The 16,144-nt window shown below is 44.5% G+C and overlaps 1 protein-coding gene across 1 annotated transcript in view; it reads right to left on the reverse strand.

Annotated features, from left to right (window-relative positions):
- The window catches only part of ipo11 (importin 11), a 160,237-nt gene that overhangs the window by 46,326 nt on the left and 97,767 nt on the right, over window positions 1–16,144 (reverse strand). Inside the window, exons 23-24 of the mRNA XM_023803047.2 lie at window positions 6,075–6,154; window positions 5,776–5,856 (exon numbers count right to left, since the gene is read on the reverse strand). Of these exons, the coding sequence (XP_023658815.1) occupies window positions 5,776–5,856; window positions 6,075–6,154 (161 nt within the window). The remainder of the gene's footprint in view (window positions 1–5,775; window positions 5,857–6,074; window positions 6,155–16,144) is intronic.

Raw genomic sequence — 16,144 nt, forward strand, 5'->3', positions numbered from 1 at the left:
CTCATCGATAAAAGCATTAAATGTACACCACGTATGCTGATAACTCAGTTTCAAATGTTAATCATCCATCCATCCATCCATCCATCCATCAGCCTTTTGTTCTATATGCTAATTCCCTTTTCTAATGCCAAATGTCTAGCTGGTGTAACCCACTATTTGATTTTACATTAAGCTACCTACACATCACACTTTGCAGTGTGATTACCAATCAAGACTTTACATGAATTAGCTCAAAGCCTTGAGTGAACAGACTCCTGGTTCGGGCAGCTTGCCCGAGGCAGTGATGATGGGTTTTTACAATGCCATTAGTGCTGTTTAAGAGGATATGAAGTGAACAGCAGAAGGGGAAAACAAAACAAAATAAAAAAACAAGCAAGGAAAACCAGCTGTCAGCCACCAAATAAACAAACAAAAAATAAATAATTGAAACGCTCACGGTCTAATTTAAGGTTAGACAACTTTTGCCCTTCTTAAGCAAAGTCATAATCATACGGAGGCTATTTATGAAACAAAACAGGAATTCAAAAAGTGTAAAGGAAAGCGGCCAATTACATTAACAAATAATAGACATTTTAAGAGAGAAAATCTCTTCTGGCAAACCGTGACTATGTTAAAAAGTTTTGTGGATACGGTTTACAGAAAGCATTAGCCCAAGCTAAAAGCTTTTGGGGGGGGTGCACCTTTTAAATCTGCCAAGTTTTGACAGACATGTAAAAAAATAAAAATAAGCAAACACTTTCAGAATCACTTATTGCTGGATGTTAAACACTACCTGCACCTGAGGGAGAAAAGAGGGTGTCATTTCTTTCCATGTTGTTTTGTTGATGTTCCGTTCCACCACAGCTACCCCCCCCCCCCCCCCTCCGCTGCCTGGCATTCACATATCCCACATCCAGTGAGCAGAATCAGAGGCTGTCATCAAGCCCAAATAACAGCGTGAAAGGCAGCTCTCTTGGACCTGAAAACAAGAGCGGCTTTCTCCCATCCTTACCATGGCAGGATAATCAAAAAAAAAAAAAAAAAAAAAAAAAACAACATTTAAGACAATACAGATCACATGAAATAAGGGACGACCCATTTGAGACAACATTCAAACGTTTAGAAACCAGCGCTTACAGAAAGCTCCCTTGTTTGTACCTTGGTAACTGGACCATTGATTCCCAAGCAATGGCAAGGTATAAAAAAAATAAGTATGTTGGGGGGATGGCAAGTGGATCAGCTGGGTAGAATGCTGTGCCTGCAACTGGAACGTTGTCGGTTCAAATCCCAAGGTGTGCAGAGATGACACCAATCTACCCTTGAGCAAAGCACTTCACCTCCAGCTGCTCCAGAGACCAGTCCGTCCCTGATTTGTCAAATATGAATGTCGCTTTGAATAAAACTGTCTGCTAAACAAATAAAACGTAACGTTGGGATGAGTCTGCCCACATGTCTGAGATGTAACATGATGCAACCCAAGTATGTGGTACCTGTTCAAGGTCAGACAAGGATCTTAGGGGCGTTATATGAATATCAGACACATTCTGGCACAAACAGCCTGCTGCCCTGCAGGCAGAGTTAACAGGTGTGAGGACTGCTGGGCTGCTGGGATACAGAGTCCAGCCAGTCTGGTCATCCTACAGATCCGGTAATAAGACGTAGGGAGCGGAAGCTGACATCTAAGCTACAAGCACTGGCATCCCAGTGAAGTATTTCCTACTGGATGCGTTGGCAGAGTCTCTCTTATAACCACATTCACCGAAACAATAACCAGAACTGACACAAACTAACAGGAGTAAACAGAAGACTGAGTGGAGGGGAAAAAAAGGAGGATGAAGAGGATGGAAGTACAGAAATCCCATGTGGGATTTGCACCAATGTGTTTATCGAGGTATACACGATACCTATTTATTATAAAAGCATTAATTAAACTGTGAACAAAGCAGAAGAAATGTTAATTATTAAATGACTCTGGCTGTCACTGCATTGCATTCTGGCATTTTGCAGAGACGCAGTCACGCAAAACAAATCGGAAAGACAAAATCGATCTCATCAGCTCGAATCCCAAGGTCAGAATTACTGTGCTCTCTAACGAGCTAGCCAGACATAGCCAAATGAACCGCATTTCTCCACTTATCTCCCAAGGCCGAGAATGGGGGGAAAAGAACACATACATATATTATATATGTATTAAATTCACCATGGCAACCGGAATCTGAGGCTTCAGAAAGGCAAACGTTCCAGAGAGCTCTGACGTTATGGGGAAAATGGATTTAAGGATTTTATGGACTGGGTCAGGTGTCAGTCTCACGGGTATCCTGACAGCACCATTTAAAGTTCCATTTCTAATCAAATCTGAATGCAAAAGTAACGTATGCTGCCAATTCACAGGTTTATTTAGATAAATGCCACAATGCTTATCCACTGATTGCCAGAAAATGCCACAGAGCTAGGAGGAGGAAAAAAGACATTTCTTTAACATTTAAGCATTCAAATGACTCAAATTAATCTTAAGGATTCTTTGGAACTATTGAGATTTATACTACAGAGATTTATACCTGCACTGAATCAACTACATCCTGACTCAGGAGAAGTGCTACTCGATCCGTCATGCTATACTCAAGTGTTTCCCAAACCAGTCCTCAGGGCACACTGGATGGATCCACATTTTTGTTTTATCCCAGTTCCCAGCACACCTGTAAGGTTTTTAGAGCTCCTGATTGCTTGGGTCAGGTATTCTGGGAACTGGGATAAAACAAAATGTGGATCTGTCCAGTGTGCCCCAAACATTGGCTCGCTGCACTCTCTGGACTGCATCTTTGTGGAGTATTCATGTGATAAAGACCCCAAACACAGATTAATTTGAGCTTTGTAAGAACTAAGAGGAGTAAAGAGTGCCATGGAATTCCCTCCGCACTCAGCTGACCCCGACCCCAGGGGATCATGGGATATTTATGGTGCCCCCCTGAGGAGCAGGGAAGCCAAGCATTCAGTAAGATTCAGGTGATCACTGGGCTATTCTCACATCATACTGGGATAACATGGATCATCGGGCTTTGCACAATGAGGAGTCCATGCTGCCTTTAAAGCAAATGGGGGACAAAAGCAAATACCAGGACATTCTGAAGTTCGAGGAAATTTTTTCAAAGATTCAGCTCAAATAATTATGCTGATGATATTGCTAGTAAGAAACTATTTTATATTAAAACAAAAGAATGCAACATTAAAGTACTTACACTAGGGGTCTGAAATTTAAGTCTAGATTCTGATTCTTAGATCCATCCATCCAGCCATCCATCGGCGATTATCCGGGGGCGGGTCGCGGGGACAGCAGTCTAAGGAGGGATGCTCAGACCTCCCTCTCCCCAGCCACCTCCTCCAGGGGAATAACAAGGCGTTCCCAGGCCAGCCGAGAGACATAATCTTTCCAACGTGTCCTGGGTCTGCCCCAGGGCCTCCTTCCGGTTGGACATGCCCAAAACACCTCTCCAGGGAGCCGTCCAGAGACATACTAGATAGATGCCTGAACCACCTCAACTGGCTCCTTTCAATGCAGATGTGACCTTTTTCTTTCGGTCACTACCCAGAGACCATGACCATAGCTGAGGGATGGAATGTAGATCGACTGGTAAATCGACAGCTTCATCTTCCAGCTCAGCTCCCTCTTAGCCACGACAGAACGGTACAGCGTCCACATTACTGCCGACACTGCATCGATCAGCCTGTCCATCTCCTGCTCCCTTCTCCGCACACTTATGAACAAGATCCTGAGATACTTAAACTCCTCCACTTGAGGCAGTAACCCTTCCCCCACCAGGAGAGGGCAATCCACTCTTTTCCGGTCAAGAACCATGGCCTCAGACTGGGAGGTGCTGATCCTCATCCTGGGCTGTCTCATATCCTGACTCCCTCGAACCGGACCGCCTCTGCTCCTTGGCTACGCCTAGAAATTCTGTCTATAAAAATTATGAACAGTCCAACACCCACTGGGAACGAGTCTGACTTATTGCTGGAATTGCAAACCAAGCTCTCGCTCCATCTGTACAGGGACCTGATAGCCCGCAGCAACGAACCCTGTACCCCATACTCCAGATGCACCCCACAGGACCCCCGAGGGACACAATCATACAGGTAGACAGGTTGAGCAAACTCCTAATGAACCTTCAATTATCCGTGTGAGGGTGAAGAGTTGGTCCAGTGCTTCGTGACCAGGATGGAATCCTCATTGTTAACGATGGTCATAACCATAAATTTAAAGGACAACAGCGTACACAAATGCACAAAACTCGCCGTGACATTTAGCTGTGTGCACAGGCACAAGGTCAGACTCGCTTATGAAGGAAGTGTACTACCGTGGGCGCGTAAACACAGCATGCGCACACTGCAAGACGCCCTCTGAGTAAGACCCCAGGATACAGGGGAGACACAGCGGGAGTGTTTAAAGAAAAACATGTGTTAGGGTATCTGAATGCTGACTTTCCAATTAAATACTGAAATAAAGAATAAAACAAACCTTAATATAAATAAACATAAATACATGAAACTGTTTAATGCTTGAATTATCTACGTCAGGCTAGATCATTAAATTAAATTAAAATATTTCACAGTTAAATACATGATTAATGTCTCCGTAAGTAAAGCTGTAAAATTCTGGGCCCTTTAACTGGCGTGAGTCAAAATTAAAAACATAAAATTATTCATTTATTTTTTAAATAAATACATGTAGCATGCTTGATTATCCAAGTCAAAAAATGAATTTCTTTGAGGTTTAACAGGAATTGGAAACAGAATCTGTAAATCCATCCACTAAAATAATTAGGCAGTGGCAATTAACAAAAAAAAAAAAAAAAAAACTTTACCTTCAATCCATTACCGTTATGGACAATATTATAGAAAATTAATCAAGCAACTAATCAGTGCAAAGTTCCAGCTCTTATTTTCAACACTTGACCATTAAAGACAGGGCTGTTTAACAGATAAACTACGGCCATGAACTTTCAGATTAATGATACTGACTATAAATATTTACAACGATGATACCAAGATATCTGCATAACTTTGCCTTTTCCACCATTCACACATTGTCCCGCGAAACAAAAGATGTACACCTGATGACAGGGATTCATGGGATACACATGATAAACACGGCACTAAAAAAAACAAAAAAACAGTCGTTTGGAATCAGCTGAAACTCTCAGCAAACAACACTACAGATTTTTATGATCACATGCTTAACGATGTCATGTGAATATATAAAGTACCATGAAGAGTACGGGAAAGTATTTCACGAGGAGGAGTAACACTTCTGGCATAACAAAGGAATAAACAAAACTACCCTATAAAAACAAACAAACAAACAATAAAATAAAAAGCAAAGCTGGGAATTTTGTTGGCCTTCAATTTATTACCAAAACATCACAAATTATTGAGAATGGGCAACACTACATAAAATGAATGCATGACTTAAATGTTTTTCTGCCCATGTGAGATAACACAGACTAGGCTTCCTGCCATTAAGAAGCTGTCCCAGAACGATCATGGTCATGGTCACGCCCATCCGTGGTCATGTGACAAAGCCAGCATAACCACGCACACACAAACACGCCCAAAAATATGCACATGTATTCACATGTATTCATTTCTTTGTGGGGACTCTACATTCATTTCTATGGGTATTTAACCCCAATCCTAGCTATGACAACCTTAACCCCTACCCAGCCCTAACGTCAACCATGAGTAACCAAACTACATACAAGACTTTTGACATTTGTACTTGTGTGTAGAACATAGCCTCACCTTCAATACCTGGACCTGGCCCTCCATGGTGATGTCCTTCAGCAGCTCGCAGAATGACCTACACAAACCCTCGGCATAGTTCTGGGGGATGAAGAGGAGGAGGAAGAGAAAGATGATAGTCAGGGTGTCATGAAATACTCCACCACAGGACCCATCACCCCAAAGGGTGTGATTATCTCTGGCCTGGTACAATCGTCCCAGGTCCCAGGCACGACGCCTCACTGAGGGACCCGTAATTAAGGTACTTCAGCAGGGACCGAATCTTCGACACTCACTTCCTGTTCTGTTGTGGCACTGACCTGCAGGAACTCCGTGGCTGAAAGGTAGGTGTAGGCGTTGATGATCTGGAAGCATGTTCGCAGGTTTTCTGAGCTGAGTTCTGTGGGACAGGAGAGAACCAACACATCAGATGGGAGGGGCATCAGGGGGTCGGAGTGAGTGAGTCGCAGGAGGGCCAATGGGAGTCAGGGCATTTCCCATCATATAATCACAAGGGGAAGGGAGCGTGGCTGCAGGAGGCACTGTGGGTCAGGGATTGGCAACTGCCCGGCGACCTCCTTCAGCCCCCGTCAGCGGACGACATGACGCTCAGCACAGAGGGATCAGGCTCCATGACTCAGCGCCTGCAGGTGGGTGGCTAAGACTCCTCCCAGCCTTGTGCTGTGACTCGCTTGGCCGAGATCCTAGCGCGCTCTAACCGCCGTGACTCGCTTGGCCGAGATCCTCGCGCGCTCTAACCGCCGTGACTCGCTTGGCCGAGATCCTCGCGCGCTCTAACCGCCGTGACTCGCTTGGCCGAGATCCTCGCGCGCTCTCACCGCCGTGACTCGCTTGGCCGAGATCCTCGCGCGCTCTCACCGCCGTGACTCGCTTGGCCGAGATCCTCACACAGGAGCAGCGCTCTGATCTTCATCCGAAGAAAAAATTACAAATGTCAGACATCTATATGATATAAGAAGCCTGGCTGAAGGAAAAAGGTACATGCATGTAATAGAGAGCGTTTAGACCCAAAATGTTTTAATCAGCTAATAACCCAGTTAACGGTAAATTTAATACCTCAAAGTGTTTTACTAAAACAGACCAATGAGGGACCTTTAATATCATTGTAGCACAAATATCACATTTAGATAATACTTAAAGCATCACATGGAAGAATTACTTTAAAAGCTTTTGGTTTCTTATAAAGGCAATTACATAAGTTTAATGTGACAAGATGTGGCAAATATGGGCTTCAAGGTTGTGTGAATAATTTATTATTCTGAAGCTCCAGAGGAAATAAAGAATATTAACTTGCTTTTTCTTAACCAAAAATTAAGGGCAGTGGGCGGGGGGGGGGGGGCACAGTCATATTTAACCGTCATCCTATTGCAGGCTGAAGGCAAGGGAAAAAAAACACGACCAAAATAGGCAAAAACGTGGGTAGCGCGGATTCTACGGTTTCGAAAGAACACAGGTCATGCAGATGATTATCCACAACGGCACGATCACTCACAGATTCAATTCGCTAATACAAAAGAGATAAATATCAAACTGGACACTTACGCCTGGAAAAAGCAAAATAACGTACTGCTTGAAAACCATAAAATAACTGATAAATTCTGCCTGTTGCTGGGCCTACACAATGCTGGGTGGAAGTCTGAAAAACGTCAGCCAGTCGTGGAGAGGCGCCATTAATCGCTTCAGCTCAGATCTTAATTTGCCAGCTGCACATTAAGGTTCAGCAGCTGCTTTGGGTTCCTATACTATCAGCTGAATTATGTCAGTCGCCATACCGGCAACAGTATGAAAGTACATTTTACTCCCTGATGTAAAGGCCGCACAATGTGGGCCAGATAAAAAGCCGGGTTTTACTGAAAGGGACACTTTTTTCCTCCAGATGACTGGCTCAGTGAACGGAAACACAACAGAATCATCAATCGCTAAGAACTGGACTATCCCAAGGGCTGAAATAAAAAAATAAATAAAATCCTAATGAATAAATCTTGCCTTTTAATAGCTCATCTCCTGCTTTCTGCTAATACCCAATCCCAGCTTTAACTTGCCACATTTACTGCGATTTTGACCACCCATTAAAAAAAAGAGGGTTTTCTCATCATAACATCTAAACCGGGACCTGTGGTAGTGAGCTACCATCCTCGAGCCACTTACACACGATCAGGACATTCACTAAAATGCATCGTTTCCTCGTTTATCGACTGAGTTCAGTTCCAACGACCATGTCGTTAAGCGAAATGGTCTGTAAGTGGAACTCACGGTAGCCGAGGCGTGAGCGCGACTGCGCTGCATGCTCCAGAGATAACTGGTAGCTCTCGTCTCTTTCACGTAAAGTTCGCGTACAGCTACAGCATGCGTTACTCTCACTCGGGCGTGCGTTGTCGGCAGGCGTAAAAAATTTGGTCGCGTGTTGGTGGAAAATTCTTTTTTTTTTTTTATTACCGATGTATTTGCGAATGATCGCTAACCTAAGTAGTCGATAAATGACGAGAGGGTGCAGAAGTAATTTAGGATCTTTCTTAAGAGTCCAAAAGCAGAAATCCTCTGTGGACATTAACCTGTTACCGCAGGTCATTAACAGTCACATCTTCTGCCAGGTATCACCCTCTCAAAAAGCAGGCTTCGCCCCTCCCCCGTGGCCCCCTCCCCCAGTCCTCCATAGACAGGGTAATCACTTTGATAGTGTTCCAGTGGCACCATAGTGCCTTTTGGGTGTGATGTAAAAATACCACTGGAGCTTCACTGTCGACTTCCCTGTGCATCACACCGACTCGAAACATTCTGTCCTTTTCTGAGAGACGGGGACGTGTTTTTTCAGCTAGACTGAGAAAAAAGGCATCGGCAGAATGAATACGTCTTTTACATTAGTGCGGCACATGGTGAGATCGCATTAAAAGCTGCACGCTGTAAGCTGATTATACGAGTGAGGCCTGAGTGCTCGTTATGGGGTCCTGGCGGTGGCTGCGTGTCCCACCTGCCCCTCGTTTCCGAGCCATAAATCCATCCTTTTATGCCTCTGGCTCGCGGGACCCTGGAGCAGCGTGTGCTGCTCACTGCTGAAACCCCATCGACAGCGCAGAAATAAATTTGCTCGACTGTTTTCGCAGACTGCCCCGCCCCTACCAGCTTCGGATCTCTGTTCCCGAAAAGGGAGCGTTCAGTAACACGGCTCGCTGTGTTCAGGAGTTCTGCTCCCCGACGCACTGGAGACTATCTGACCTACTGCATTAAGGACGGAAGTGAGGCCATGGCTGTAGCCATGTGCGTGGTTATAATGGATAATAAATGCATTTTGTGTACAGCCCCCCCGCACCAAGGCGCTAGGTAGACAGACACCAGCAAGGAAAGGCCACTTCAATGTACCGATGTCCCTACCCTCGAGGGGGACACCACGCTGACCCACCTTAGGAGAAAAAGGGACAGAGTGGAAGGGTTAAAGGATAAAAAGCAGCAAGCACCAAGCAGCCTTTTACATGCTCTATTCACAGTTAATGATGATAATACCCACAGAGAGACAATTTAATCTCTGCTTCTTTTCTTCATGAATATTTATCTCATCACTGGCAGTTAAGCATCTTGAGTGAAATACGAAGTTTTTTTTTCTCCCCCCGTTACCACCTGATGGAAACAAACAGCGGCAGAATCTGTCACAGCTACACCAGTGCGGACAAAAGGAGCCCCCGAGCCGAATGGCGGCGGAGCCGTCGGTGCCGGCGTTTCTCACCGCGGCCTGTAACCCACCTGTGTCACGCCGTGGCAGATGGCTGCCAGGGGGACGGGCGCACAGGCGCTGTCTGTGCGAGGCCGATGACTCAGGCCCCGTGGAGCCCGCGATCAGGGCATCAAATGGCACTCTGAGAGCACATTTTACTCCCTGATGTAAAGGCCGCACAATGTGGGCCAGATAAAAAGCCAGGTTTTACTGAAAGGGACACTTTTCTTCCTCCAGATGACTGGCTCAGTGAACGGAAACACAACAGAATCATCAATCGCTAAGAATCGGATTTTCCCAAGGGCTGAGATAAAACAACAAATAAAATCCTAATGAATAAAGCTAGTCTTTTAATAGCTCATCTCCTGCTTTCTGCTAATACCCAATCCCGGCTTTAACTTGACTCATTGCCACATTTACCAAAACTCCTTTAATGGACGATTTTATCTGATTCTTACAGCTTAGTGTAAACAAGAGCGCACTCACACTCTCAGGCCAGGCTGCGAAGGCCCACGTCTTTAACAAGGCCACGCTTGACCTCTGACTCCATGACACCACTCGAGGACCTGGTGGAACTTGTGGGCCCAGTATGGAAAAGGGGCTCTTTTTCCCAGACAGATAAGGGAAAAAGTACTGCTAACAGAGATGATGAAACAGAGAAGCCCCCCCTCCTCCCCAATCTCAGAAAAGACACCTCTTAATGAGAACAAATGGACCTCGCATTGAATATTTCCACTTTCCCCCGACCCCAAAGATCATTTGCATTGCATTCCCCTAAGTTGCAGTTAATTCGCTGCACAGTAGCAACACGCATGCGCGCAAGACGCTACCCTCACGCACGCCGCATGCTAAAGTGCCACCCTCTGACACCTGAACTGCTTTGACCATACAGATGTCTGCACGTGCCGCCTTCTGGACGGTGCTGCAGACGCGGAGCTGCCGAATTAAGAGAAGTGAAGCCGTGCACCCAGTTTTAAGAGAAACGGCCTCACACAAGGCATTCATTAAAGAGGTAAAAAGGTGGCCTGTAGCTCACTGAATACTGGAGCTTAGAGCGATTTACCAACAATGGAGTAAAGAAAGCGGAAAGCATAAAGCAGGAGCCCAAAAGCAAAGCGTTTCTCCTACAGTAACCATTCAGCTCTGATGCGATTGTGCACGACCGAGGAGGACAGAATGAGGAAACTCTGCCAGGTTTGCTGAAGCACAGAGGTGCTGACACTCCGGAATAAACAGCTTTCACAACAAATGTGAAATTAATTGTGGAAGAAAAAGCCTTTTGGGCGTGAATAACTTTAGATTTTTTATAATCGTGTCAGTTACATATTCTGCTTTTTTGCAAGCTATAGAGACCATGTCCCAAATGCTGGCTTGTTTCCACTGCAATACAGGGTGGGTGGGGGGGGGATCCCCCTAACAGGCCCACAGTAAAGTGAGGTATAGTATAATTATTTTAAGGAAAACACTATTTGGTGCCTCTCCTTGGATTGCCACCTTATCCAAAGTCTAATTCTGATTTTATAAGAGACTTTGCTGATTTGCTGACCCACTTGGCTACTGTATCTCCTAATATAATACTTCTGGGAGATTTTAACATACATATGGACAACATTAATCATCCACTCACCAAAAATTTTTCATCCTGCCTCGATAGCTTTAGTTTTCATCAATATATAAACTTTCCCACTCATACTAAGGGCCATACTTTGGACTTAGTTTGCTGCTCTGGACTAACTCCCTTCAACTGCAAGGCTGATGAACTGCCAATCTCTGATCATCTGCTACTCTCTTTTAATGTTAAAATTACCCTTTCTATATCCAAGAATCCTCGCACCATCTCTTTCCGTAATATCAAAAAAATTGATCCTAACACTCTTTCTTTAGCTTTTTCAAGACTTTCAGATTTCAACAACTTACTCACCTTAGATGATCTGGTTTCTCATTATAACAGTAGTCTTAATAGTACTTTAAACTCTGTTGCTCCATTAAAAACTAAATCTGTAACATTTTCTCAGTCAGCACCCTGGTTTACATCTGAACTCAGGCTTATGAAAGCAAAAGGTCGACGGCTTGAACGTCTTTATAAGAGAACTGGTCTCACAATCCATAAAGAAATGTATAGTAATCATATTACATATTATAAGGAATGCCTTAACCAAACCAAATCTACTTATTTTACTAATATTATCTGTTCTAATGAAGATTCAACTAAATCACTGTTTTCACTGCTTAACTCTACTTTCATGCCACCGGATTTTCTACCTGTTCACCTATACTCATCTTCTTTCTGTGACTCTCTAATGCTATTTTTTACTGAGAAAATTCACAAAATCCATCAAGACTTAGCTTCTGATGATTCTTGTAATACCTCCCTTGAAATTATCTTGCCAACACATTGTTTTTCTGCTTTTCAGCTCCCCTCTGTTTCTGATATTTCAAATCTCATCTGTAAGTCAAAATCCTCCACCTGTCAGTTAGATCCTATTCCAACAGCTATAGTCAAAGATTGTCTACCCTCTTTGCTTCCCATTATCTTTGCAATCATTCACTCTTCACTTACCACTGGAACTGTTCCTGTCTCTTTCAAAACTGCTGCTATCACCCCAATATTGAAAAAAACTGGTCTTGATCATAATAATTATGATAATTTCCGCCCTATTTCAAATTTACCATTCCTTTCAAAAATTCTTGAAAAAATAGTTGCAACACAGATCCATTCTCACTTAACTAATAATAATTTGTATGAACAGTTTCAGTCTGGTTTTCGACCCCTCCATAGCACTGAAACAGCCCTCATAAAAATAACCAATGACCTTCTTATGGCAGCTGACTCTGGTTTTCTTACCATTCTTATTCTTCTGGATCTGAGTGCAGCCTTTGATACTATCTCTCACTCTGTTCTTCTTAGTAGGTTAACCTCCATTGGTCTCTCTGGTACACCATTACACTGGTTTAAATCATATTTGTCTGACCGCACTCAGTTTATCCAGCTTAAATCATTCACTTCACAGTCTTCTCCTGTTGTTACTGGTGTGCCCCAGGGATCTGTCCTGGGGCCCCTTCTCTTCATTATCTACCTTCTTCCTCTTGGTCATATTTTCCGTAAATATAATATTCATTTTCACTGTTATGCCGATGACACCCAGCTTTATTTGTCCACTAAACCAAACTTCACTCTTCCTCCACCTTCCCTTAGCCTCTGTTTAGCTGAACTTAAATCTTGGTTCTCTTCAAACTTTCTCAAACTTAATAGTAATAAAACAGAGTTTCTTCTAGTTGGCTCCAAATCAACACTATCCAAAATTGATTATTTTTCTATTAATATAGATAACTCTTTAGTTTCCGCGTCCCCAAATGTGAAAAGTCTTGGTGTCATCCTTGACAGCACTTTATCTTTTAATTCACATCTCAATAATATCACTCGGTCCGCATATTTTCATCTGCGCAACATTAATCGTCTCCGTTCATCACTCACCCCACAAGCCACCGCCATTCTTGTCCATAGCCTTGTCACTTCCCGGATCGATTACTGTAATTCACTTTTATTTGGTCTCCCTAAGAAATCCATCCATAAGCTACAACTTGTCCAGAACTCTGCTGCTCGTATTATCACCAAGACCCCTTCTATCCACCACATCACCCCTGTTTTGCAGCAGCTTCACTGGCTACCGGTTATAGAGCGCATCAACTTCAAAATCCTTCTGTATACATTTAAGGCCATCCATCACCTCTCCCCTCCATATTTGTCTGATTTGGTTCAGGTCTCCACTCCATCACGCTGCCTCAGATCCTCTTCCTCTCTTCTTCTCTCTGTCCCTTCTCACCGTCTTGCCACCATGGGGAGCAGAGCTTTCTGCTGCTCTGCTCCCCGCCTCTGGAATTCGCTTCCTCCAGACCTTAGAAACATTACTTCTCTTTCTCTTTTTAAATCTAGGCTCAAAACTCACTTGTTTCAATTTGCTTTTCCAACATAACCTTTCTTTTATTCTATCTTTTTAATTTGGATTGTTTTATATAGATTTTGTAAATTGTTTGCTCTTATGTTTGTTTTTTTTATCATTTGTTGTGTACAGTGTCCTTGAGTGTCTTGAAAGGCGCTTTTAAATAAAATGTATTATTATTATTATTATTATCGTGGTGGAGGGGTTTGCATGCCTCAGTGACCCTGGGGGCTATGTTGTCGGGGGCAATAGCCCCTGGTAGGGTCTCCCAAGGCAAAAAGGTCCCAGGGGAGGGGCCAGACAAAGAGCAATCCAAAAGAACCCTATGATAAGGTATTATAACAAAGTCTTGTTTCCCTCGGCCGGACTAGGGAGCCAGGCCTGGGGGAGGGGCCTTGGCCTGTGGGGCCCGGCCAGGTATAGCCCGAAAGAGGCACGCGGGACTGTCCCCAGGTGGGCCCACCACCCGCAAGGGGAATGTCAGGGGTTCGGTGCATTGTGGATCAGGTGGTGGCCTGGAGAGGGGCTGGACGCTCTTTTACTCTGGAGTTGCGGCGGGTGAGCGACGTCGGGCTGGGGAGGGGCTATTGGTGGCCCCACAGCTCGGTGCATTAACATCTGAGTTTACCCCGGTGAACGAGAGGGCTGTTTCCCTGCGCCTTCGGGTCGGGAATAGGTCTCTGACTGTCATCTGCGCTTATGCGCCGAATGATGGTTCAGAATACCCGGCCTTCTTGGATTCCCTTAGCGGTATGCTGGTTAGCGCGCCATGAGGAGATTCCATCGTTTTACTGGGGGACTTCAACGCTCACGTGGGCAATGACAGTGTGACCTGGAAGGGGGTGATTGGGAGGAACGGCCTCCCTGATCTGAACCCGAGTGGTGTTCTGTTATTGGACTTCTGTGCAATGCATGGTTTGTCCATAACGAACACCATGTTCGAGCATAAGGGTGTCCATAAGTGGACATGGTACGAACATGCCCGGGGCTACAGGTCCATGATCGATTTCATAATCGTATCATCTGATCTGCGGCCTTCTGTCTTGGACACTCAGGTGAAGAGAGGGGCAGAGCTGTCAACTGATCACCACCTGGTGATGAGTTGGCTCAGGTGGCAGGGGAGGAAGCCGGTCAGACCTGGTAGGCCCTTAGGTGATGGATGGATGGATGGACTATTTGGTGCCATAAGGGAAAAAAAAAATTTTTTCTAAAAGTAACCCACGCTAGATGATTTTGCAGGTGTGATGGTTTCTGCATATATTAAAACATGCTGGATGTTCTGAACAGCATGGTGCTGCTTCTTGAACGAATCATGTTTGATATCCATGCCAACAAGATTAACAGGAGCCATGACATAAGTGAGAGCACGTTAATCCACATGCAGTTTCCCAGAGGTCACCCATGATAGATTATTCTGCACACTTTATTTGTTCCTGGTAATGTGATCACAGCCACTGGAAACTTCCGTGTCCCTAGTAGCACTGATAAGGGCTGATTTTAATGAACAAAAAGCAAGACAACTCAAGGAAACCCCAATTTTTATTTAATAAATGGACCCTGACTAAGCCTAACCCATTGTGGCTGAGCATTGCTGAAAGGCTGTCCTTTTAGAGATAAAATTGACAGGCCAGAATCCAGAATCTGAACGCACGCTACTTAACAACAGATCTATAGTCAACAAATCCGTGAAAAAAGGGGCTTGGCACCCAAGTACTGTGGCTGGTGGAAATGTTTGAATATCTCAGGCTATGATGTTCCATAATCCCGCGACTGATGTGCACTTCAGTGGTCCTGACTCTATGCCCAGGGCAGGAAGCTGCCCTTGATACAACCAGACACGCAACATAGGGGGTGTGCCTCAGGTCCAGGGAGATTAGCTCTGAGGCTTCAGCACCTTCTGACACCCGGCATGATGCACGGCTGATAAACGGCCCATTGGAGCTTCTTCCTCATAAGGTCCCTCACCGGTACGGACATCATTTCAACTTCATGTTAAATGGAAACAAAAGTCACTCAAAAGGAACCAAACAAACAAGAAACATAGGGAGAGATAATTGGGAGTTAAAGATATTAAAAGAGCTCGCTCTAGTTTTAAAAGGTCATTCTTGACATAAAATTATTTGGTTTCAAAGTGTACATCCACTACAGATTTTAAAAGAGCATCCTAAGGGGCATAATTTGAGGTTGCATACATATTAATAGCACTTTTTAGCTCATTTTGATATTCCTGTCAGTTCATGTGAGACTATTTCAATAGAGCTGCAGATGCGGAAACCACCGAATGCACAGAGCATGTGAGGGAAACTTTGAGTGGACGTCGCTTTGAAGGGAAATGAGGCAGCGAGTATGGCTGCTTCCTGCTGTTTCGTGCTGGATTCAGAGTGCCGGGGGGGGGCAGCCCTCCCCACAAAACCAATCGACTTCAGCTCGTGCAGAATATTCCTGCCGCCAAGGCAACGGCTACCGGGAAGATCTCTCCATGTCACTCAAAACGTGCAGCATGTTGGACGAGGTCGGCGTGGAACGAGGAACTCCATATGCTTGTTTCACAACAACGTTTTTATAAAGCAAAGAAAAGAAAAAAAGCAATATGATGAATTTATGTCTGGGGACGTGGCATTGAACTGTAGGTAGGAAAAGAAAAAGATAATGGCTGTCAGGTACACAAGGAGCTAAAAAGCCATTGGACAGTGAGGTCACAGCCACACATGAATAATTCTTA

Source organism: Paramormyrops kingsleyae, chromosome 2 (assembly GCF_048594095.1).
Source record: "Paramormyrops kingsleyae isolate MSU_618 chromosome 2, PKINGS_0.4, whole genome shotgun sequence".
Lineage (NCBI taxonomy): Eukaryota > Metazoa > Chordata > Actinopteri > Osteoglossiformes > Mormyridae > Paramormyrops > Paramormyrops kingsleyae.